Source organism: Pelophylax lessonae (genome assembly GCF_965119305.1).
Source record: "Pelophylax lessonae genome assembly, chromosome: 6".
NCBI classification, from domain to species: domain Eukaryota; kingdom Metazoa; phylum Chordata; class Amphibia; order Anura; family Ranidae; genus Pelophylax; species Pelophylax lessonae.
In genome coordinates, this window is record NC_138773.1 from 306,823,588 (window position 1) to 306,849,447 (window position 25,860).

Here is a 25,860-nt window from a genome sequence, read left to right on the forward strand (position 1 = left end):
TGGGACAAGCCTCAAATGATCTAGCAGGGCTTAATTTTCTGAATAAAGTTTCACTTTAAGAAACTTGACTCCTGCCACATAAGCTATTCTCTCCTGCAGCCACTGTGGATGCCTTTATCACATATAGCAAGAGGCAGCAGTTTTATTCAGCAAGTCAAACTGCAAGATCTCTTTCCAGCATTGCAACATACAGGTCCCTCTCGAAAAAATTAGCATATTGTGATAAAGTTCATTATTTTCTGTAATGTACTGATAAACATTAGACTTTCGTATATTTTAGATTCATTACACACAACTGAAGTAGTGCAAGCCTTTTATTGTTTTAATATTGATGATTTTGACATACAGCTCATGAAAACCCAAAATTCCTATCTCAAAAAATTAGCATATTTCATCCGACCAATAAAAGAAAAGTGTTTTTAATACAAAAAAAGTCAACCTTCAAATAATTATGTTCAGTTATGCACTCAATACTTGGTCGGGAATCCTTTTGCAGAAATGACTGCTTCAATGCGGCGTGGCATGGAGGCAATCAGCCTGCCCTTGATAAAACACAGTGGACCAACACCAGCAGCTGACATGGCACCCCAGACCATCACTGACTGTGGGTACTTGACACTGGACTTCAGGCATTTGGGCATTTCCCTCTCCCCAGTCTTCCTCCAGACTCGGTCCACTGCTTCCGCAGGTCCCCCAAGGTCTGGAATCGGTCCTTCTCCACAATCTTCCTCTGGGTCCGGTCACCTCTTCTCGTTGTGCAGCGTTTTCTGCCACACTTTTTCCTTCCCACAGACTTCCCACTGAGGTGCCTTGATACAGCACTCTGGGAACAGCCTATTCGTTCAGAAATTTCTTTCTGTGTCTTACCCTCTTGCTTGAGGGTGTCAATGATGGCCTTCTGGACAGCAGTCAGGTCGGTACCCATGATTGCGGTTTTGAGTAATGAACCAGGCTGGGAGTTTTTAAAAGCCTCAGGAATCTTTTGCAGGTGTTTAGAGTTAATTAGTTGATTCAGATGATTAGGTTAATAGCTCGTTTAGAGAACCTTTTCATGATATGCTAATTTTTTGAGATAGGAATTTTAGTTTTTTATGAGCTGTATGCCAAAATCATCAATATTAAAACAATAAAAGGCTTGCACTACTTCAGTTGTGTGTAATGAATCTAAAATATATGAAAGTCTAATGTTTATCAGTACATTACAGAAAATAATGAACTTTATCACAATATGCTAATTTTTTGAGAGGAACTTGTATAAACGACATGTCACAGCGCTAGATCTGTCCTTGCGCGAGAGCTGCCGCTGCAACATCAGGTTGCTGGTTATGGCTCCTGATGGCAGCACAGGGCCAGTTTTGCAGCAGCAGAAAACAACGCAGGATTCTTGGGCTTGCAGGTATGTTTATTCAGCATAAAACAGCAATTGTTTTGGAATTATGGGAATTGAAAACTATTTTACCTAAGGAGGGGGAATGCACTGTTTTTAATACATGTAATATTTCTAAATGCAAACCATGTAAGTACCTGAATTTTAATACCCCCCCCCTGCAGTCCCTGTACAGCAGGGCTCAGAGAGGAAGTAATAACGTAGCACAAGGGCCAGTCAGTTGTGCTGCAATTCTGATGTTAGAGCAAGGAAAATGCTGATAGAGAGCAGAGTAACAGATGAACTCATCTGCTGCTTCTCCTTTCACTGTGCCTGCCAGATCCTTTGGCAAGTAAAGCAGCTCCCATATATGTATTTCATCTGGGTATTTTGGTGTTTGCTCAGAATTGTGCTTTAACACTGTGAGTTGCATTGTTTTAGGATGCCCATGAATTTTTGAGCCAGTGCCTTGATCAGCTGAAGGAAGACATGGGAAAGCTGAACAAAACCTGGAAGTCAGAATTGTCCTCCGATGATGCTTCTGGAGTCAAAGCCATAGATGACATCACTGCAACCCGTGTCTACACCTGTCCGGTCATTAACAATTTTGAATTTGAGGCTCAGCATTCCATCATCTGTAAAATGTATGCACATATTTTTGCATGCTTTTTTTCTTAATTCCACACCATTAAACCTTTTTTATTTTTTATTAAATATAATTCAAGTATAATATAATATTATTGTGGTTTCCAACCTTTTAATAAATTTCCACTCTGCCTTATTGTGTGGGACACAAGATTTCGGTAGCAATACAGGATGCGCAGAGGCTTCTGTTGGCTGTTGAAGTTCTGCTTCCATTGTCCATTAACCCTCTTATTCCCTATTTCATGAAGTTTTATTTTTTTGTAATATCGCTTTCAGTGATCACTGATTTAAGGAAGCCCTCACAAATTTGCTTTCTGTTTTGCATTTATACTGGTTGGTGGATTCACCAATATCTGGCTGTATCTCAAACATCTTACTTTGGACCCCGGAATTTAAAAAAGAAAAAACAAAAAACTTAAGTCCTATTTTACACTTGTGCGACTTGTCCTGGGACTGCAATGTCCCATGACAAGTCGTACATCGTGATTTCCAATGAGTACCATTCATATCTGTGTGACTTCAAAGTAGTCCCTGCACTACTTTGGTCTGACTTTTATGCGGCTTGAGGTCCATAGGCATTGCTTCAAGTCGTGCAACTTTCAGGTCCTACAAGTTGAAAGGGGCCTAAGTTGGTGCTAATGCACAGGTACTAAGAGAGAGAGTAGCTGTATTGTGCAGTTATCGTGAAGCCCCTTCTCTAATAGGCATACACTAGTGTCCCCATGTACTTATAATTTATTAGTATAAACAAAAACATGGCTTTCTCTTTTGTCCATTGACGGACATAGCTCATGATTCTTCTTAACCATTGGATTATACTGCCCCGTACAGGAGTAGGACAGGAAAAAGCTTGACTATGCCTATGGGCCGTCCCAGAGGGTATACACCCACACTCAGCTATAGACACTCAGTGTTTTTCTGCCTAGTCAAGGCCTTCCATCATCAGGCATCAGTGATGCAGGTTTGCAAGGTGGCCATCTGGTCATATGTGCACACTTTTACAAAATTTTATAAAGTGGATGTGTTGGCTTCTGTGGATGCTTCTTTAGGCCGCAAAGATTTTGCAGGCTGCTGTTTAGAGGACCTGGTCCTCTTTGAGCGTGTATTGTGTTTTTCAGGTGAGCTCCAGTTGTTTTGGTTGAGCTTCATGTTAACCGGTTGGCTATGGTTAGCTTTGGGAATTTTTTTTTTTTTTTTGCTATTTTTCCACCCCTCATTTTTAACACTGCTTTGGGACATCCCAATGGTTAAAAAGATTCAGGAGCTGTGTCAGTCAATGAACGAAAGAGAAAATGAGGTTTTTGACATACCGTAAAATAATTGTCTCTGATGTTCATTGACGGACACAGCTCCTGATTCTTCTTAACCATTGGGTTAATCTGTCCCCTACAGGAGTAGGACTCTAGGCAGGAAAAAGCTTGACTATGCCTATGGGCAGTTCCAGGGGGTATACACCCACACTCAGCTATGGGCACACCGGTTTGTCACAAGCAGTGTCAGAAGTAAGCCTTTTCAACAGAGGGGTGGGTGCTGTGTCCATCAATGAACATCAGAGAAATAGATTTTACAGAAAGTCAAAAATCCTTTTTTTATACCCGAACGCTGATGAATATTTGGTATAAGCTGATCACATTTATACTACTTTGTTTACCCATATGCTTTAAACCGAGATTAAGGGTTCCTTGAGAAGTGAGCAATGGTGGATTGATCTCCCACCTTCGCTGACCAACACAGGGGGGCAATTTCCCACTAACCACCAGTGTAAGGGGTCATTCTACAATGACCACTAATGTTAGAGGAAACCCACAATTTTCTGTCTTTTTTTTTTTTTGTGTGCAGTTATTTCAAGAATAATAAAAGCAAATCTATAGGGGTTTATAACCAAGGTATATGCCTAGGCTATAATACTCTAGTTATGCCACATTACTTAATAATTACAATAATTTAAAGCTTTCTTCAACTTGGTTCCCTGAGACCTCGTAATTATTTTACGGGTTCCTCAGACAAGTTATGCTCAACCAGGGTTTGCAGGGGGGGGGGTTACTTGGAACTGTTGCTTATTGACCTTCCCCCGATTGAAGGTGTCTGCATAGTTCTAGGGCCAACGCCGCTTGGCACAATTGATCTTTACTGATCTGTAAGGGTGGAATTTTGAACACAACTGTAAGGTGGGCATTTTTCGCAATGGTCACCAATGTAAGGGGCATTTATCCCACTGACCCCATGAAGCCTTGATTTTTAGAAATGGTCCCAATCAGCCCAAATATTCAATGGATTTTAGGAGTTAAAGGTTGAGGCTTCTTTCACACGGTGCTCGATAAACAGATCCCCGCTGAGCAGGCAAGTGACAGCTCCCTCTCCGCTCTGTGTGTGGAGAGGGAGGTGTCAGAGCCCCATGCATCTCTATGGGGGAATCGAATGAGAGCAGCCGCCTGTCTGTTCTCATCCGATGCCCTGGGCGGATTAAAAATAGAATTTCCATCCATCCAGATTTCACGGACCGGATCGTATGCGGGTGTCAGCGGACATGTCTCCGCTGACATCCGCTGCCCCATAGGGATGCATGGAGGATCCGATCAGATCCGCCTAAAAAACTGACAGGCGAATCAGATCGCGCGCGTGAAAAGAACCCTGTCTATTCTAGAGAATGACTTTCTGGACTTGGATCTAAGCCTCATCCTATTCCACTGATAAAAACTTATATTATTTCCTCTGTTGGCTGTTGAGAGTCAGATATTTGATTAAAGGAAGTCCAGCCAAAGCTCGTTTGGCTGTACTTTTCCTTTGGATCACAGTAGTGCAATTCGTTCTGCACTCCTGTGACCAGTTTTCAGCAGACAGCAGGCTGAAACCTGCTGATGGAGCCAGTCCAGGCTTTGGCTAGGTCACAACAATGAAGTCTGGATCCACCCACGTGCCTGGGCCGGCACCAGCCAGCTGCTCCCATCCCCTCACAGCCCAGCGTTCCAGTGAGCGAGGAGGGGGCAGAGCAGAGAGTGGTGACTGATAGTCACCAGCTCTTTGCTCTGGGAGCTTTTGAGAACCGAGCGATAGTCAGTTTTTGGTCGCTCGGTTCTCCGTCTTAGAGCCAGGGGGGGATAGATGGGGCATCGGACCAATACTGCATTCCTATAGGCAAGTATGATTCTGGGGGGGGGGGGGGGGGCATACTTTTTTGTTTTTTGTTTTGGATGGTTTAGAAAGCACTTTGAGGAGCCTACTGGTCCCTGCTCTCCATCCGTATTTATTTTGTACTCTAATAGACTTTAAACATATTGGACTAGGTGGGACTTTAGATGAGACCCAAGCTGGTGTTGCCCGGCGTCTCCATCCCTATAACAAAACACAAAATGAGGTTGAAGGATCCTTCAACCTCATTTTGTGTACTCTAATAGACAATGTGACTGGTCTGCTTTAAACTTTATGATGCTATCCACTGTCTTAAGAGTTTTTCAGGAGTCTCTACCAGTTATCACCTAATCTGAATGGAAATCTTTAAACGAATGCCTTGTTCAGGAATTCTCAAATTTTCAATATGTAGTGCAGTAACTCCTAGCAATCAAGCAGAATCCATCTTCTTCTGGCTTTAGCGGAGTGATTTTCTTGCTTCAGTACATAAAAAAAAAAAAAAAAAAAAAAACCCTAAAAATACATCTGATTTGATTTAATTTGTGTTTTTAATTTTTTAATGCAGGTGTGGTGAAACGGTGATAAAACGGGAACAATTCAATGATCTCTCCATTGATCTACCACGACGAAAAAAGCTGTTACCTTCAAGGTCCATACAGGATTCCCTAGATCTCTTTTTTAGAGTATGTTTACAGAAGTATATTTATGTTTGTTCAAAACCTAGTTGAATTTTCAGTTTATATCTGCTATATAAATCCATGTGCATCAAACCTAAAGCACCCGTGCTGTCTGTGTGGAAGAAATGGTAGCTGTTCCGATTTTCCCTCACTGCTTCATAGTTAGAACTCTCCAGTCAGCTGGTAAGGTTTGCTGTTTAGAGAGCTCTAACCCTCAGCAGGGGGGGGGGGGGTGCCTTACCTCTGCAGAAAGACCACTGCTTCCACACAGAGCAAATGTCCTTTTCTGCAGCATGCTGGCAGTGGGTAGGGGGGGGGGGGGAGGGGGTGTGACCAATGCCATAGTTACAGCATAGTCAACGCAAGCTTTGACCAGCACTTATTTACCGCATGCATTTATTTCCTTTTGTGAATTGACTTTAATGCATTTTTATGTGATGGCAAGCGTTTTTGGGCAACATGGCGCATACGAGCGATAACACGTGATATTGAAAATGTAAATTCGCTAAGTGGTCACATGACCATCCTAACATATGCGATAACCTTTAGTGAGTTGGGCCCTATGTCACCGAAGCAGCAGTAGAATCGCCACGATTCTGCCTGAAATTCCAAATTGCGGTAAAGCATGCAGCGTGCTTTTGGATGCCATCATTTTTAATGGTACCCCAAACACGATGCAGTGTTTTCTGCTCCACAGATTTACAGCTTTAGATATCCTGCTATGCTCATCAGCCAAACAGGAGCACATAGGACATCCCATTGAAGTGAATAGGCTGCCCTATCCATAACGCGTGTAAATGATTTAAAAAAAAAAAAATTGCTAGCAGGAACCCTCGTCCTGCTATGCGACATGCACATTTGCTATTTTGCATGATTTTTGGGAAAATTAAATCTTTTGATGTTTTACAGATGGAAGATCTTGAATATTCTTGTGAAAAGTGCAATGGAAAATCTGCAACTGTAATACACAAATTCAGCAGCTTGCCCAGGTAAGCGTTTTGTCACTTTATATACTTTTACCGGTTAGTCAGGAAAAGTCTAATTTACTAATAGATTTGCAAATTTCTTAAGCCCTTTTTAAGCCCATGCACTTGTAGACAACACGGGGGGGTTCTGCTCTCTTGAGACCGCTCTACTAAACAATATATTGTATTTGAGCAATACAGTGTAGTCTAGGACCCATCCCAGCTTTGGACAGTGAAGGAGCAGAAGCAGCAATCCTTTTTGATTGCCAGGTTGCGGTCTTATCCAGCCAGGAATCTTCCAGTTCTGCAGTACAACAAGGCCAGGTTGGATTACAGTGCCCCCTTTCCCAGTCTGAATACTGCCATTCTGGGTAAAATATATTCTCTTTCGTTCATCGACTGACACAGCGCTCCATAAATCATAACTAGTGGGTTATATTGCCTCCTCCAGGAGGACGACTATGCAGAACAAAAAAACACCTGGCTACACCCATGGGCCATCCTCAGCTGATATATAACCCCCCTCTCTGCTCTTGGTAATCCATTTTAATCTGTCTAGTCAGGAGTAAGGACCTAGGCTACAAGAAAACGACAAGAGAAGGGCGCACCGACCTTGTGCATTACGACTAAAAAAGTTTGTTAAAATCAAAGAAGGTAGCGTACAATATACTCACAAACATAGGATATATTCAAGCATGTAGGAAATAGGGACCACTCGCTTCCAGGACACTTCTCTACTGCTGGATAGCGTGATGGCCTCACAACCTTGTATGGCTTATGCATTTCGAGGGAAGACCCTCTTCCTCAGAGCCAAAATTGCCAAAGTGGCAATAAATTGAATGCTAAAATGTGAAATCTTAAATAAATAGGTTGGGAACTTGGTAGTAGGATGGTGGTAAGGGGGGACAAAACTGGTAAGTTTTAACAATAATAGGTCACAGTGGATTAAATTACAATAGTAAAGAGTTGTCCAAATCCAAAGGTGTCATCACAAAAAAATGGTTATCACATAAAATGTTAAATAGTAACACAATTTTATTTAAGATTTCACATTTTAGCATTCAATTTATTGGGCACTCCAACCCTAGTTTTCACAACAAGATACTTTGGGTTTATTCCAATTTTGTTAGGTATTTTAGATGCTTGCATTTTGGATCTTGATTTTTGTCACCTTGCTATTCAGTAGACACTTCTAGGCAGCGCCATTCGCATCCCCTTACCCCATCTACTGATAGTACTGAGCCCTGGAGGCACTCTGCACATGTTCAGTTTGGTGTGTATTGCTAGAGAGTTATTTTGGGAGGGTGCATGTGATCATCACAGGGCCAATCAGCACTGGCCAGACAGAAGGTCAGGGGACATGCAGCCTCATAGGACAGTCAGAGGGGAATGAAAACTCCTACAAGCTTTATCCAGACACTGATAGAAGTCACAAGACTGCTATATACTGCTAATGAGAAAAGGTATTTAGAAGTTTGTTTGTTTTTTTTTTTTTTTTTTTTTTCCTCTCTCAATAAAATCTTTAATCGGTTTTTTGAAAAAGTAACAAGAAGAATTGCTCACGCAGGAGCTCAAAGATGACAGTATAAAACATGCATCGGTTATACAGATATGTATAAAATGTAAGGAAGATCCTAGTAAGCAGGCATGAGCAATGTACATAAACAGATCAAGGTGCCAAACAGACAAAAAATTAAGAACAAGAACAAGTCTGTGAGTGAGTAGTAGAGTGTATGAGGAAATCCGGTGTCTAGTATGCCCTGATTTGTAAACCAGGTAGACCACATGTCCTTAACCTTCCCGTATTTACCCCTGGACGATGCAAACGCAATTTCATAAGAAGCCTGTGTATAATTCAATTGTGTTAATTCTGTTATCCGTGGAGGGAAGCGATTCCCTCCAATGATGGGTCAGTGCCAGTCTAGTAGCGAGGAGTATATAGGTAATCGGGATTCTAACTGCAGGTTTTGAGGTCCTGAAGACCTAAGGGAAAATAAAGCCGTTGCTAAGGTAAACGGGATAGGGATACTATATGTTGCCTTAATAAGGGTGTAGATCTGTTTCCAAAGAAGATGAATTTTCGGACATTCCCACGTCATATGGAACAGGGTCCCTGACCTGTAGTATGGTGAACAGTTAGCTGAGATTTTGGATAGTCTGTGGTGTGAGATACCATCTCAACAGCATCTTTTGGGTAGTTTCCCACAGTGTAAGACATTTTGTAGTGGAGTAATTCGTCTGTATCGTTTTGCGCCACATTTCTTCAGGAAAGGACATTCCCACGTCCCTTTCCCAGGCCAGAATCGCCGAAGATTTCCAAAAAACATTTTTGTTGCCTAGTAGGTTATAAAACAAAGAAATCCCTTTGAAAGTTGTAAAAGAGGGAAGATAATGTTTTGCCTGCCATGCGAGGGAGACATTCAAGGAGCCAGAGGCGGTCAGAAGATGGCGTAGCCGTAGTAAGTATAAAGTGCGTGGGCAGGTATGCTGAATTCTATTTGGAGTGTACGAAAGGTTTTAATTGCCGGACAACCATCAGGTAGTCCAGTGAAAGTATGCCTTTGGAGAGTGTATTTAGAAGTTTATATTTACTTAAAATAATTGCATTTCCATGCTCTATGTACTGTGGGAGACCAGATATAGTGAAAGCAGGCTGCTGGGTTTAGCATCACTTTAAGGATGCCAGTAGTGAGATGTCGTCAGATTTTTTTCAAATTGACATCGGCCAATACAACATATGAATTTGAAGATCTATTAAGCAGGCCTGTTATTCAATTTACTGGTGCCCATCCAAAGCCTAACTATCGGGTGTAGGTGGACCTGGCTTTTTATGGTTTTGAATTGTGCCCTAATGCTTTTGCTTATTTCTGCAGGGTTCTGATTCTTCATCTGAAGCGTTACTGTTTCAATGTGACCCTCGCACTAAATAACAAAGTTGGCCAGCAAGTGATCATACCTCGATATCTCACCCTGTCCTCGCATTGTACAGACTGCACGCGGCCACCACTGTCTCTGATCTGCAATGCACAGCCTGTAATGTAAGGATGCTTCTGTGTAAAATATATATGCACTCACAATACTGCCTTTTTCTTATTAATTTAATACCCAATTGAATTTTCCCTGAAAATGTTGTAAAAACCTTTAAAGTTGCTGCAAGAGTATGTGCATAAAGTCACTAGATCTTCTGTAACCCAGATCGCATAATCATTTTCAGGTTTCCCCGCAACCCAATGGGCAATGTGTGGGCAGAGCTAATTCTTTGATTGTGATGTGTCCTGCATGCTTCACTGCATAACCCTGTCCTTTGCCCAGGACTGCACAGAGCTTATTTGTGCTCTAGCGATCACATATTGGCACTTTTCCACTGCAAGTACCGGCTAGTACCGGCTCGGCCCTGCTTGGCCCGGTTTGCTTTTCCACTGCGGTACCGCATGGTATAGTGTCGGAACGGTTCGGTACGGTACGGTATAGGTTTGCTTTTCCACTAAAGTAGTACTAAAGTTAAGTGGGTGGGATAACAACGGGGTGGGTGTGATTCTCTGACCAATCAGTGGCTAGTAGTGACTGCATGCAAAGGATTGTGGGATATGGTACCAGTTTGGTACCTGTTGGAACCACAATCAAGTAGGTACTGTTTTTTCAGAGCCGTACCGTACCGTTCGGTTCCATGCAGTGGAAAAGCAAACCTATACCGTACCGAACCGTTCCGACCCTATACCATGCGGTACCGCAGTGGAAAAGCACAAAAGCGTGCCGAGCCGGTACGGTTCTATGCAGTGGAAAAGCGCCAATAGTGATTTGTTTACAAAAAAAAAAGTCTAAATATCAATAATAAGCCCATATAGAGATATGTTTGCGTAGTGTTTACATGAAAACTAAATTCTTATTTCTCTTTCGTTCATTGACGGACACAGCTCCTGATCTTCGTAACCATTGGGTTATACTGCCCCCTACAGGAGTGGGACACTAGGCAGAAATAAGTCTGGCTATGCCTATGGGCAGTCCCAGGGGGTATACTCCCTCTCTCTCTGCTATAGGTACTCTGTTTTTTTTCTGCCTAGTTTGGAGTTAGGACCTAGTTCCTTGCTGTGGTCTCTGGTCCTGGCAAATTTTTTTTTTTAGATAGATTTTTTCTCCTGGTTTTTTCCTGTGAGATCTACAATTAACTGCTGGACTGGGAGACGGGCTCAATAATCTAGATCCAGTGGTCACTCCAGTCTGGCCAGCGAGCGCACGCAGACCTCAGCACCGCGGTAGGTCGGCCACAACATAGCCCCACCGGACAGGGGCTGGCCTGCGAGTTAAACGCTTCACGAGGTATACAACCGGCTCTCAGTCTGAGTCGCAACGTTCCTTCTGGCCGACAGCCCCCCATTTCGATGGCGAGGGGTGCTGTCGAGCAGTGCCCACCTGGTTTCTGGTATGGTGAGTAGCTGTCCCCCCTCTTCCCCTAGAGGGTTTTGGGGTGGACGTGGGCCCCTCCAAAGGACAGTCTGACCCATGGGTTCCCCTCCTTCCCGTCGGGCACTCCATCTTTCCTCCCATCTTATCCCCCCTCTCCACTTATGCGGGAGCGGTGGGGCTGGTCTGGTCCACCTCCTGGGGTGGGGGCAGGGCACTATGCTGAGGGGGGGGTGCACCGCCAGTGACCAACGATTGGCTGTGCAGGAGGCTGTACCTGGTGAGAGCTCTTGCCAGGGCCCCCCCTGCCTGTCCTTGAGGCCTAGGGATCCCTCCTTCCCGATCGCCCCTCGTGCAGTGAAGATTATCCTGGCAGGCTGCGGTACCTGGTTTCTGCGGGGTAGTGTCTGGTGGGGTCCTCTCCCTCTCTGCTGTGGTTCGATCGGTGCTCTAACTGGCAATTGGGTGGTGCTGCCAGAGAGGTGGGGGTTGTCCCTTATCAGCGTTACACTTTTTTGTGGGGTCCCCCTGGTGACTCATGGAGTCTTTGGAGCACATCTCCCCACCTGATCCCCTTTTTGGGGCTGCGGGGCCCTCCGGGTCCCATCCATCGATGCACTGACGGCGGTTCTGGAGTCCTTTGTGTCCCGGGTAGAGGTGACTTTTGGGCGATGGGGTCGACATCAGACGCTTACCTTCACATTCAAATATGTGTCGGTCACCAGCGCTTACTCTGCTTTGCCGAGGGAGAGGAGCATTATCAGTTTGTGGCGTTACCTTTTGGTCTCGCCTCCACTCCTCCAGTTGTGACGAAAGTGTTGGCCCTGGTGCTAGCATTGTTAAGCCAATGGGGGATCGCGGTACTGGGCTACTTGGAGGACCTCCTTCTGCGAGCGGAGTCTCCTACTGCTCTGGTGGAAAACCTGGAAATCTCCATAAGAACTTTGAGGGAGTTTGGCTGGATTCTGAATTTTCAGAAGTCTGTGCTGGTTCCATCCACAAAACTGGGCTATCTGGGTCTGACTCAGCCTTAGCCAGAGTGCTTCTTCCTCTGAACAAACTCCAGAAACTGCAGGCTGAAATTCGTCTCCTGCTGCAGATGGTCATCCCTCCTGACTTGCATGCGGGTGCTGGGCCTGATGGTATCTACCCTTTTTGAGGTGGTTCCGTTTGCACAGTTCCGTACGAGGTCCCTGCAAGGGAAATTCTGGCCAAATGGGACAAGAATCCGCAGTCTCTGGACCAATGTTCCCTCTAATTTTTTACTGTGCTGAGCAAATAAAAAAATTTCTGAGCGCAAACCTTTAGACTGAGCAATTTCATCAAAAATCTTATATTGTCACAAAAAGTGCATGTAGAATATAATCTTTTGACCATGGGGCAATACAGATGTATTTCTTTTGGTTACATGAATAAACTAGGGACAAAAAATGATGGGAATATCAGAAGTCATTTTATTTTTACAAGGTTATGCCATCGACTATCTGGCTGTCTAGTTATACTGGAAGCAGGGCTGAAACTTGGGGGGGGGGGGGGGCATACGCCCATGGGACCACACTGTGAGGGGAGCCACCGCTGACAGGAGCAGTGACAGCAGCATCACTGCTCCTGTCAGTGCAGCACTGGGAGCAAGGAGGAGAGAGTTGGGAGAAGCTGCGGGCTGTGTATAGTTGCCAACAGTCCTTCTTAGCTGTTTGTCCCTGAATGTTTTCAACCTGGGGTCCATCCCGGGAACATTGAGCCTACCTTACATGTACAGGCTGTTACATCTGCCAACTCCTTTCCCCTACCTCTGCCACACCTTGCTTGCAGAACTCTGCACAGAGCACACAGGTGCTAGGGAGAGGGGCAGGGCATAGCTATAAAAATAGGTCCAAATAAATATCCACAAGTTCATATTACCAACAAATATAAAAGCACATTCACAGTGCATATGATCACTTAAGCAACTTTTCACACCTTCATACACATTATATCTCCAATAGCAACCTAATGACAATAATAGATTTGTGCAGTAGCATGCCTTGAAACATTGGTGGTTCCCCCAGGTCCTTGGTGCTGCATTCACCAACACCACAGCAGCATCTCTCCCCACTGCTTGCCACCTGCCTCAACAGACAATAAATTTCAGAGCTGAGGAAAGCTGCCCCCATAGTTGCCAGCGTACCCCCGCGATGGGTAGCATTTCACGGTCAATCAGTTCTTGAGCAGTCCCACAAGACTGCAGGAGTGCCATCTGGGCCAGCTAAGAAGATAAAGAATTGTTGGCTGTAAAACTAAGCAAACATTACTTGTATAGGTTTTTTTAAAGACTGTTATTGAGATTTAGATTTTTTTTCCAACAAATAGTCATGACACTTTAAAAGCACTTGTGCAATTAATTAAAAGGTTTACAAAAACCTAATTTGTGCTTTTACCGTCATGGTGTTTATTAATGTCATCTGTTTAAATTAATCTTTATGCTGTCATTTTGATTTAAGGTGTTTTATGCTGACTGTGTCGTGTAATTTTGTTTAACCTATTCAGGAGTTTCCGTCCATTAAAAGCCTCGCAGATGGTAAATTCCTGCACTGCTAATATTTCACGGTATGTGATTCAAATTTATCTCTAGTACAATCTGGATTAGTGATTTTTGCCATAAAGGATTATTTAGAAAGCACTAATGTATCTTTAGATATTGAAAAAACAATGAAACATAACAGAGGAACTTGATAAATATGGGGGTTAAAGAGAAACCTTAAAGAATAACCTTCTATACCAAAGTTTGCAAATATGTTTTAAGTGATTCACTAAAGAAAATGGTAAAAGAAAACTATGATGGTTTGGGACATTGTGTAAGATTATTTTTTTGAAATAGTTTTTTTCTTTTCACCAAATATGTAAATTCTTACTCTTCAAACAAAAATTAAGTGCACGGTGCATCATGACACCATGGGGTGTTTTTTTTTTTTTTTCTTTTTAAGAGACTGCAGCTCTGTAATTGAATCTCCTAATGGATTTGTAAGACTAGAGCATAGGGGTAGGTGAGGGGCGATTAGTCACTTCCTACACATTTGGTTGAGAGTTTTGAGCTCTGTAAAATTGACTATTTTAAAAAAGCAGTTAAACTGGTTGTAAACCCTTACCTATACCTAGTGAAGGACTGTTCACAGGTTATATACACAGAGATGAAACAAATCTTCCTACATAAATTGTACCTGTCTATCTGTAGTCTTTTCTTCTCTACACCCCCTTTTTAAGTGCTGAATTTCTAAGCTTATCTGAGACTTAAAGCCGTTGTATACCCCGCTTTCTTATTTTTAACTACAGGTAAGCCTAGGATGGGTAAAATTAATATCCTAAACCTGCACAGTTTAGGAGATATTCACCCTGCATGCAACTGCTCTGAAGGTCTGGGGTGCCGGAGCTTGAGAGCTTTGTGCCGGAGCTTGAGAGTTTTGTGCCAGAGCTTTGTGCCGGGAGCTTGAGAGCTCCGCGACGGGAACTTGAGAGCTCCGCGACGGGAACTTGAGAGCTCCGCGACGGGAACTTGAGAGCTCCGCGACGGGAACTTGAGAGCTCCTGCACGCATTCACGGGAGTGACATTATCATGGCTCTGGCCACTCACAGCACCGGAGCCTGCCATCCTGGAAGTAAGGACAGGAGATGTCAGCCTTCTCAGCGATGACAGGGCGCCACTGAGAGGGCTTAGTTTTAAGGTGAGTATTTCATAATGTGCTAGTATGCATACTAGCACATAATGCCTTTTTTATCTTGCAGGTTTTTTTTTTGTTTTTTCAGCGGGTTTTTAACCGCTTTAAAAAAAAAGGGGGGTGGAGAGCTGAAGTCACACTCTGCAGAGCTCAGTGAGGAGAGCTCTGAGAGATGATTGGAGGGAAGAGGCACATCCCCCCTCCACGCAGCAACGAAGTTAAGGCTGTCGATCAGCTGAAGCTCCCTCCCCTGTCACCTTTTAATCTCTTGGTTTCAGGAAAATTTGTCAGAAGTGATTCATGCTGATAGCAGAGGAAGGAGGCAGCAGACAGAAAATGACACTTGGTGCTCTGGAGTGAGACAAATACACACTATAGAGGGATATGCTTTGTTCATATTTCATTTCTGAGCTTTACAACCACTTGAAGGTTTTCCTCCTCCTTTTAAAAGATTACGCATGTTGACTGCAAATATGAATTTCAAACATTCATAATTCAAAATGTATCCAACAAACAAATTACAATTTTCAAAATGTAATTTTAGTCCTGAATGTGAAGAACATATACTGTATACAAAAACACCAAACCTTTTCTTAAAGTATAAAATTCTCCATTTAGAAAACAACCCTTCAAATCTGCAAGCTACACGCCTATTTGTCTGGACTCTGAAAGCGAGGACGAGCATTTGAAGAGATGTGTGACCAACACCCAAAGACTAAGCACCAGTTTGCAGGGCCAATCTGAAGACCAGGTGACCTATCTGAATTGTCTATTATTTGTTCTTATTGAGCCAGAAGTTAGCCTAGGGCAGTGATGGTGAACCTTGGCACCCCAGATGTTTTGAAACTGTTTCCCATGATGCTCATGCACTCTGCAGTGTAGTTTAGCATCATGGGACATGTAGTTCCAACACATCTGGGGTGCCAAGGTTTGCCATCACTGGCCTAGGGGTACTACTTTGAGTGTAGACTCTTTTGGCAACTCTGTGGCACTCTGGTTTGCCTGACTGTTGTAGTAACACGGTGTGAGACACATGACTAGTATATGTATCTAAATTATTTATATTAAATTAGTATGGTCCTTTGTGAATGCTCAGTCTGAGCCAACCAGGAATTGTTGTCAAACATGGTGGTGTTAGTCTAGCACTGTGAAGAAGAGAGAGGTTCATTGTTAGATCACATACACTTTAACCACTTTACCACCGGAGGATTTTGCGGTCTTCCGTCCAGGCCACTTTTTGCGATGCGGCGCTGTGCGACTTTAACTGACAATTGCGCGGTCGTGCGACGCCGTACCCAAACAAAATTTACGTCCTTTTTTTCCCACAAACAGAGCTTTCCTTTGGTGGTATTTGATCACCTGTGCGATTTTTACTTTTTGCGCTATAAACAAAAAGAGCGTTTGGTTTGAAAAAATAACAATATTTTTCACATTTTTTTATATGAAATCCCCCCCCCCCCCCCCAATGTAAAAATCAAAATTTTTTTTAATTTTTGGCCAATTTGTTTTTTGCTACATATTTTTGGTAAAAAAAAATCACAATAAGCGTATTTTTATTGGTTTGCGCAAAAGTTATTGCGTTTACTAACAAAGGGAAAGATTTCTGTCATTTTTGGTGTTTTTTTATTTAACGAGTAATGTCGGCGATCTGCGTGTTTTTTTATTTTTTTTTTTTTTTTTTTTTGTGGGACTGCGACATTGCGGCGGACAGATCGGAAACTTGACTTACATTTTTGACACTTTTGGGGGTACCAGTGACATTACTGCAGTAATCAGTGCTATAAATATGCACTGTTACTGTAAAAATGACACTGGCAGGGAAGGGGTTAATTTTATTGGAGAGGGAGGGGTTAATGTATGCCTGGTGCTTACTGACGTGTGGGGGGGGGAGGTGACTGAGTGACACAAGGACAGATCCAGGGTTCAGCTATGCTGAACCCTGCAATCTGACCCTGCCTGTCACTTACGAGATCCGCCCGCTGTGTTTACACACAGCGGGCGGATCTCCAGACTTGATCCCTGACGATCGGGTAAGAGCAGCGGCGATCGCCGCCGCTCCTCCCCTGGCCCAACTCCCGCTGTGACTGAAAACAGCGGGAGCGATCCTCCGGCGGCGCGCGCGGCGCCCACAAGGGGCCGAGTCCAGCGACGTAGGTCTACGTCGCTGGACGGGAACGAGCCACTTTGCTGCTGTAGCAGCAAAGTGAGCGGGGGTCAAGTGGTTAAAGTCTAATGTTTTTAAATTGCTTTGAAAACTTGACAGTACCAGCAAAAGTCTGGTGTGAAACTTTGTTCTTAATAAAAAAAAATTCTATTGTTTCCTTCTCTAAAAGAAACCAAAATTAGAAGGCCCCAAATGCCCAGAGCTCGCTGACGCGAGCTTCGAAGACATGAACGATGAAGATTTGATAGCCGCTGTTCTGGAAATGAGTAAAAAAGACAGGCCTGTGGATCAAGAGGACGACAAACTTGCTAGCAGCCCAGACACTGGATTTGGTGGGGATGACGACCTGCAGGAAACTGCTGCCACTATGGAGGTGCTGGAAGAGCAGAAATCAAATGTGGTGAAAGATTCAGGTGTGTGTGAGAACGCTCTGCACTTCTGGGACCTTATCTGTATGAGGCACCATAAAAATGTCAGAAAACCCTTAATAAAAGTTTGCATATATAATTTTGATTTACTACTCTTAACGATTACCTGAGTTTCCATTCTTGTATCCCATTAACCTGGGCATCTTTATTTTCCTTTCTTATTAAGACAGCGAGAAGACCAGATTACTACTTGCGAGCCATCCTGTATTTTGTATCGGTGTATTTTGTACACTCTAGTCGTTTTCCTGTGATTATACAGACATCTCTCCCACCCCTAGCTGGAGATTAACAGCGGCTCTTGTGCCACCAAGCATCGGTTTGGGAATGCACTTAAAAGTCCTTATAGGCAAGGATGACTTTCTAAATTTAAAGCAAAAATATATTTATTGATGTTTTTAGCTGAATGGCATGCTTGCAAGCCAATGGTTAAGCATTGCCCTGATGTTTGAGACATGCATTAGATTTAAAATACTTTTCATGTGCTATACAGGTCCCTCTCAAAAAAATTAGCATATTGTGATAAAGTTCATTATGTACTGATAAACATTAGACTTTCATATATTTTAGATTCATTACACACAACTGAAGTAGTGCAAGCCTTTTATTGTTTTAATATTGATGATTTTGGCATACAGCTCATGAAAAACCAAAATTCCTATCTCAAAAAATTTGCATATTTCATCCAACCAATAAAAGAAAAGTGTTTTTAATACAAAAAAAAGTCAGCCTTCAAATAATTATGTTCAGTTATGCACTCAATACTTGGTCGGGAATCCTTTTGCAGAAATGACTGCTTCAATGCGGCGTGGCATGGAGGCAATCAGCCTGTGGCACTGCTGAGGTGTTATGGAAGCCCAGGATGCTTCGATAGCGGCCTTGAGCTCATCCAGAGTGTTGGGTCTTGCGTCTCTCAACTTTCTCTTCACAACATCCCACAGATTCTCTATGGGGTTCAGGTCAGGAGAGCACAGTAATACCATGGTCAGTAAACCATTTACCAGTGGTTTTGGCACTGAGCAGATGCCAGGTCGTGCTGAAAAATGAAATCTTCATCTCCATAAAGCTTTTCAGCAGATGGAAGCATGAAGTGCTCCAAAATCTCCTGATAGCTAGCTGCATTGACCCTGCCCTTGATAAAACACAGTGGACCAACACCAGCAGCTGACATGGCACCCCCAGACCATCACTGACTGTGGGTACTTGACACTGGACTTCAGGCATTTTGGCATTTCCCTCTCCCCAGTCTTCCTCCAGACTCTGGCTCCTTGATTTCCGAATGACATGCAAAATTTGCTTTCATCCGAAAAAAGTACTTTGGACCACTGAGCAACAGTCCAGTGCTGCTTCTCTGTAGCCCAGGTCAGGCGCTTCTGCCGCTGTTTCTGGTTCAAAAGTGGCTTGACCTGGGGAATGCGGCACCTGTAGCCCATTTCCTGCACACGCCTGTACACGGTGGCTCTAGATGTTTCTACTCCAGACTCAGTCCACTGCTTCCGCAGGTCCCCCAACGTCTGGAATCGGTCCTTCTCCACAATCTTCCTCAGGGTCCGGTCACCTCTTCTCGTTGTGCAGCGTTTTCTGCCACACTTTTCCCTTCCCACAGACTTCCCACTGAGGTGCCTTGATACAGCACTCTGGGAACAGCCTATTCGTTCAGAAATTTCTTTGTGTCTTACCCTCTTGCTTGAGGGTGTCAATGATGGCCTTCTGGACAGCAGTCAGGTCGGCAGTCTTACCCATGATTGCGGTTTTGAGTAATGAACCAGGCTGGGAGTTTTTAAAAACCTCAGGAATCTTTTGCAGGTGTTTAGAGTTAATTAGTTGATTCAGATGATTAGGTTAATAGCTCGTTTAGAGAACCTTTTCATGATATGCTAAGTTTTTGAGATAGGAATTTTGGTTTTTCATGAGCTGTATGCCAAAATCATCAATATTAAAACAATAAAAGGCTTGCACTACTTCAGTTGTGTGTAATGAATCTAAAATATATGAAAGTCTAATTTTTATCAGTACATTACAGAAAATAATCAACTTTATCACAATATGCTAATTTTTTGAGAGGGACCTGTATATAGTGTGCATTAGATCACAAAGGAACACATTGCGTGCGGGATTGTGAGAAACTGTTACTATGGTGTCTGTCCAATGCCCACCTGCATTGTAACATGGAGGAGAAAAGAGTATGGGCATGTTTAAAACTCAGGTACTTAGCTTAACCACTTACCGCCCGCCCGCCGTCATATGACGGCGGGACGGTGCGGCTATTATCCTGGGCGGACGTCATATGACGTGACCCAGTAAATGCACGGCAGGCTCACGGGCGCGCCGCCGTGCACTGCCGGTGTCGGCGTGTCCCCGGGACACAGCCGGTCACCGGCAGGGGGGAAACAGCCAATAGGCATGGCTGTTTCCCACGTGATCGGCTGTGTTCCAATGACACAGCCGTTCACAATGGAGGCGCCCGGGAGATGACCGCGCATGCGCGATCGGGAGCGCGCAGCGCGGTCATGTCGGTGGCACTGTGTTCCGTAGGAACACAGCTGTCACCGGCGGTAGTAAGCAGTCACTGACAGTGACTGTTTACTATGTGATCGGCTGTGAATCTATTCACAGCCGATCACAAAATGTAAACAAAGAGCAGTAACTCAGTGTTACTAGCTCTTCTCTCCTCATACAGTTTCCAGTATGAGGGGAGAAGAGCTAGAAACATTGAGTTACTGCTCTGTACCCCTGTAAAAAGTAAAAAGCACACAAATAAAGGTCCCCCACACAGTCCTCAGCCCCCCCCAATGTCACCTGTCACCCAACAGTCACCTCATCAGTGCCCAGAAATTGACACCCATAAGGCTACGTTCACATGTGAGAGTAACGATCGCAGGCAGAATAACCGCGATTCTGCCCGCGATCCGGAAATCATTGCAAATTGCGGGACGCCTGTGCGTTGCCCGTGATTTGCAATAGCACCCCAAACGCTGTGCGATGTTGCCGCCATTTCCGCCTGCCGAATCGCGGTAACATCGCGCAAACATCGCATGACGCCCAAAAAAGGTACAAGAGTTTCTTTGGGGCGTCATGCGTTGTTTGCGCGATGTTACCGCGATTCGGCAGGCGGAAATGGCGGCAACATCGCACAGCGTTTGGGGTGCTATTGCAAATCACAGGCAACGCACAGGCGCCCCGCAATTTGCAATGATTTCTGGATCACGGGCAGAATCGCAGTGATTCTGCCCATGATCGCTACGCTCACATGTGAACATAGCCTAAAGTTCACCGGTCACCAGAGACTGCCATCAGTACCACCGTGCACCATCGCCCGTCACCTGTCACCCATCAGTGACCATCGCCCGTCACCTGTCACCCCATCAATCACAGTCACCTGTCACCCCATCAGTCATCGTCACCTGTCACCCCATCAGTCACCGTCATCTGTCACCCCATCAGTGATCGTCACTTGTCACCCTATCAATCATCGTCACTTGACACCCCATCAGTGATCGTCACTTGTCACCCCATCAATCATCGTCACATGTCACCCCGTCAGTGATTGTCATCTGTCACCCCATCAATCATCGTCACTTGTCACCTCATCAATCGTCGCCTGTCACCTCATCAATCATCATCACCTGTCACCCCATCAGTCATCGTCACCTGTCACCCCATCAGTCATCGTCACCTGTCACCTCATCAATCATCGTCACCTGTCACCCCATCAGTCATCGTCACCTGTCACCCCATCAGTCATCGTCACCTGTCACCCCATCAGTCATCGTCACCTGTCACCCCATCAGTCATCGTCACCTGTTTGTCATATACATGCAATCACTTACTGACCACCTAACGACTATATGCGTCGGCCATTAAAAGCTAAATACTGGAGTTATGGCAGCAGATAGCCCCCATAACCCCGGTATTTTTTGAAACGGCGGGCGGTCGGCTTTCAGATAAGGGTGGTCCCAGTGGCGGATTCGCCGCGGAATTACCCTTACGGTGCAGGGGAAGAGGTGCCCCCCACCCTCCTGCCACGTCCCAGACGTTTTCCCAGCTTACCGGACCCGCCGGCAGCGGGGAAAACTATCCGGTCCCGGATCCTCAGAGACAGGAAGTCGAGTGAGGGCAAGATGGCCCTCACTCAACTCTATGGTCTTGGAGGACCGGAGCTACGTCAAAAGACGTTGCTTAGCAACCGGTTTAAAGGGCCGCTTTTTTTTTGCTTTTTTTTTTTTTCCTCTTTCAACAATTTTTTTTTTTTTTTTTTCTTTTTTAGTGTAGTTGTGAGGTGTGAGGTCTTTTTGACCCCAGATCTCACAATAAAGAGGACCTGTCATGCCTATTTCTATTACAAGGGATGTTTACATTCCTTGTAATAGGAATAAAAATGATCAAAACATTTTTTTTTTTTTAAACTGTGTAAAAATAAAAAAATAATAAATAAAATAAATAGGGAAAAAAAAAAAAAAAAATTAAAGCGCCCTGTCTCCTGTCTCGCGCGCAGAAGCAAACGCATACGCAAGTCCCGCCCACATATGTAAACGGTGTTCAAACCATACATGTGAGGTATCGCCGCGATCGTTAGAGCGAGAGCAATAATTTGAGCCATAGACCTCCTCTGTAACTCTAAGCTAGTAACCTGCAGAAATTTTTAAAATGTTGCCTATGGGGATTTTTAGTATCAATGTTTGGCGCCATTCTGTGAGCATGCACAATTTTGAAGCATGACATGTTGGGTATCTAATTACTCGACGTAACATTATCTTTCACATTATGGAAAAAAATTGTGCTAAATTTACCGTTTTCTTATGTTTTAGTTCAAAAAAGTGAATTTTTTTTCAAAAAAATCGCATTTGGAAGACTGCTGCGCAAATATGGTGTGATAAAAAATATTGCAACGATCTCCATTTTATTCTCTAGGGTCTCTGCTAAAAAAAAATATATAATGTTTGGGGGTTCTAAGTAGTTTTCTAGCAAAAAAAAATGATTTTAGCTTGTAAACACCAAGTGTCAAAAATAGGCCCAGTCTTAAAGTGGATAAATGGACAACTTTGTGTAAAGCGCTACTTGGATGTTAGGCCTATGTATGTGGCCAGGCTGTGAAAAAGTGTTACACATGTGGTATCGCCATACTCAGGAGGAATAGCAGAATGTATTTTGGGGTGCAATTTTTGCTATGTACATGCTATGTGTTAGAAATATTGCATAAATGGACAGCTTTGTGTAAAAAAAGTGTTTTCATTTTCTTTCCACATTTTCCAAAAACATGTGGAAAAAAATGACATATTCAAAAGACTCATTATGCCTCAAAAATTATACGTTGGGCTGTTTGCTTTCCAAAATGGGGTAATTTTATGGGGGTTTCCATTGTCCTGGTGCTCCAGGGCCTTCAAAAGTGCGATAGGTTGTCAGGAAATTATATGTGTAATTTGTGCTCCTAGAATGCCGGACGGGGCTACTTGGATGTTAGGCCTCTGTATGTGGCCAGGCTGTGAAAAAGTCTCACACATGTGGTATCTCCATACTCAGGAGGAGTAGTAGAATGTGTTTTGGGGTGTAGTTGCAAGTATACATGTGCTGTGTGAGAGAAATAACCTGTTAATAATCTTCATTTTGCAAAGCATTGTGGGAAAAAATTACAACTTCAAAAAACTCACCATGCCCCTTATTAAATACCTTGGAATGTCTACTTTCCAAAAAGGGGTCATTTGGGGGGTATTTGTACTTTCCTGACTTTTTAGTGTCTCAAGAAATGAGATAGGCCTTCAGTACATCAGGTGTGATCAAGTGTGATCAATTTTCAATGATTCGCACCATAGCTTGTGGACTCTATAACTTTCACAAAGACCAAATAATATACACTTACTTGGGTTATTTTTACCAAAGATAAGTAGCAGTATAAATTTTGGCCAAAATTTGTGAAGAAAAATTACTAATTTGCAAAATTTTATGACAGAAACAAAGAAAAGTGCGTTTTTTCACAATATTTTCAGTCTTTTTTTTTTATTTATAGCACAAAAAATAAAAAACCCAGTATTGATCAAATACCATCAAAAGAAAGCTCTATTTGTGTGAAAAAAAGGACACAATTTTTGTATGGGTACAGTGTTGCATGACTGAGTAATTCTCAGTCAAAGTGTGAGAGCGCTGAAAGCTGAAAATCGGTCTGGGCAGGAAGGGGGTGAAAGTGCACTGTAGGCAAGTGGTTAAATGTGTGAGCATAGATGTAAAATGGGCTATTAGACTCTATTTTTTGGATAATGTAGCGTAATGGTTTTGAGGGCCAGTTCAGATCTATGAAGTCCTAATCCAGATATAGACTAAAATAAAAAATTGCCCAAAAAACGAATGAAGTTTTTAATAAAACCGATTTAGCAGCACTGTCTCCTGCAGACTCATTCACTGCTTCTTTGTTTTGCATCTCTTTCGCCACGTTGGATGATGCCTAGTACTATTTACCTGCTTCCTGCTAATACAGGGTGTCATGGGACCACCCCTGTGGAGGGTGTCACCACGACTCCCTCTATTCACAGTAGAAGAGTGCAGAGAGCAATGCTGACATAACCTGGACTTTATTGTTATGGCCTTTATTGCTATGGCAGTGTTTTTTTCTTTTATTGAAACGAAAAGCAAGGGCCAGGGAAAACTGCCCAGCAGTGCATAACCCCCGAAGGATTGTTATGAGGTCCACCGAAAAGCCTGTATAAAATGTAAAAATGTTAAAACATAGCCTAACACCTCAATCCCGGTCCACATTTTTATGTGAGGTTGTTGCTGTTTTTTGTGTTCTCCAGCTGGCAGAGATGCAAATGCTCTCTCCATTTTAAGATGATTAACAGGAATTTATTCCTTGTTTTAGGTGCAACCCAGTACACTGACATGGTCAAAGACTTTGATGAGAATAAAGAGAACAAGACTCCCGAGGGTTCTCAGAACGAGGTGGAGTGGATGCAGTATGAGCTGGAGAGAGAGCGAGAGGAGCAAGAGCTCCAGCAGGCTTTGGCACAGTCGCTTCAAGAGCAGGTGAGGAGAGCAATTCCAGTTCCTTTGTATACTGGTAAAAGTATAGACCAGATCTTTCATTATGAGTGGATGTCAGTCTGGAGGAGTATGTGTTCTTAGCAGGCTGCATTTGCATGTAGACTGAGCCTCTATGGTTGAAATAACAGAAAACCAATAGATGAAAGGGCTGGGGTGGTAAAGGGCTACATAATGCTGGACATCGTCCTGCCTAGAAATGGAGTGGGCTGTATCAGACGTGCTGCAACTTCTAATGCACACTTAGAGAATCTCAAAGCATACAGTGAAATTGGAGTAAGAATTTTCAGTACAGCAGAGGAGCCTGTACAGCTGTGAAAGGTAAGTCTGGAGTTCAGCTTTAACTTAAATGCCCTCACTTTTGCATAAAATCACCTTTCCTGTAACTGTTCTGCCACCTGGAGAAAAGACAAATACAGAAATACCTGGCACTTCTGGGTGTGGGGGAGCATGTGACTCTTTCCTCATTGAAAAACAAGGCAGCGCTGGATGTCTGAGCAGGTAATCGCAAGACGCCAGAGCTGTCATATTGTGTGTGGGAATAAGAACAAGAGTCCCTTAGTAAGCTCTGACCAGAGCAACTTAGTTTATTTACATGGTGTTTCTGCTACTTTTTCCTGAAGAGCTTATGGACTTTCCCCTAAACTAAATTTTTGTTACTTTTAAAGGAGGCTCGAGCACTAAAGGAGGATGATGATTTAAAGCGAGCTACAGAGCTGAGTTTACAAGGTGACATAATGTTGTGTTTTTTTTGTTTTTTTTTATACTTCATCTTGGAAAGTTATAATTAGGTCCTCTTTAGAACAGCGATAACTCATAATTTTGTTGTTAATACAGAGTTTAATAGCTCAATGATAGATGGGATCATGTCGGATGAGGATTCTGGGAATGAGGACATTTTCGACATGGAGTACACAGAAGAAGAAACCGAGGAACTTAAGAGAAACGCAGAGGTAACCTTTATTTCCAGCACTATGCTTTTTCCACACCTTAACCACTTGCCGACCGCCGCAAGTATATATACTGCGGCGGTCAGCCCCGTGCAGGCAAAGTGACGTACCGGTAAGTTACTAGCTTGTGAGCCAATAGGGGGCGAGCGCTCCCGCCGGAAGCGCGCTCCCGCCCCCGCTCGTTCACGGACACCTCCGTGCGAGTGACCGGCGGACCCGATGTCCGCCGGGCTCTCGCGATCGTCAATTACGGAGGGAGAAAGGCAGGCGGCTAATGTTAACACAGCCGCCTGTCATTCTCCCCTGTGTAACAGCACAGCAGTGTTAATTTCGTCGACTAAAACCGACTAAAACGTTTTCGTCGACTAACACAATTCAGATGACAAAAATACGACTAAAACTAAAATGGCATTTTA

At 43.7% G+C, this 25,860-nt stretch overlaps 1 protein-coding gene across 1 annotated transcript in view; it reads left to right on the plus strand.

Annotated features, from left to right (window-relative positions):
- USP37 (ubiquitin specific peptidase 37) overlaps positions 1-25,860 on the plus strand; it is a 71,997-nt gene that overhangs the window by 39,199 nt on the left and 6,938 nt on the right. The window contains exons 12-21 of the mRNA XM_082260121.1: positions 1,808-2,010; positions 5,706-5,823; positions 6,727-6,806; positions 9,656-9,820; positions 13,710-13,769; positions 15,495-15,627; positions 17,210-17,453; positions 24,316-24,479; positions 25,163-25,223; positions 25,332-25,447. Of these exons, the coding sequence (XP_082116247.1) occupies positions 1,808-2,010; positions 5,706-5,823; positions 6,727-6,806; positions 9,656-9,820; positions 13,710-13,769; positions 15,495-15,627; positions 17,210-17,453; positions 24,316-24,479; positions 25,163-25,223; positions 25,332-25,447 (1,344 nt within the window). The remainder of the gene's footprint in view (positions 1-1,807; positions 2,011-5,705; positions 5,824-6,726; positions 6,807-9,655; positions 9,821-13,709; positions 13,770-15,494; positions 15,628-17,209; positions 17,454-24,315; positions 24,480-25,162; positions 25,224-25,331; positions 25,448-25,860) is intronic.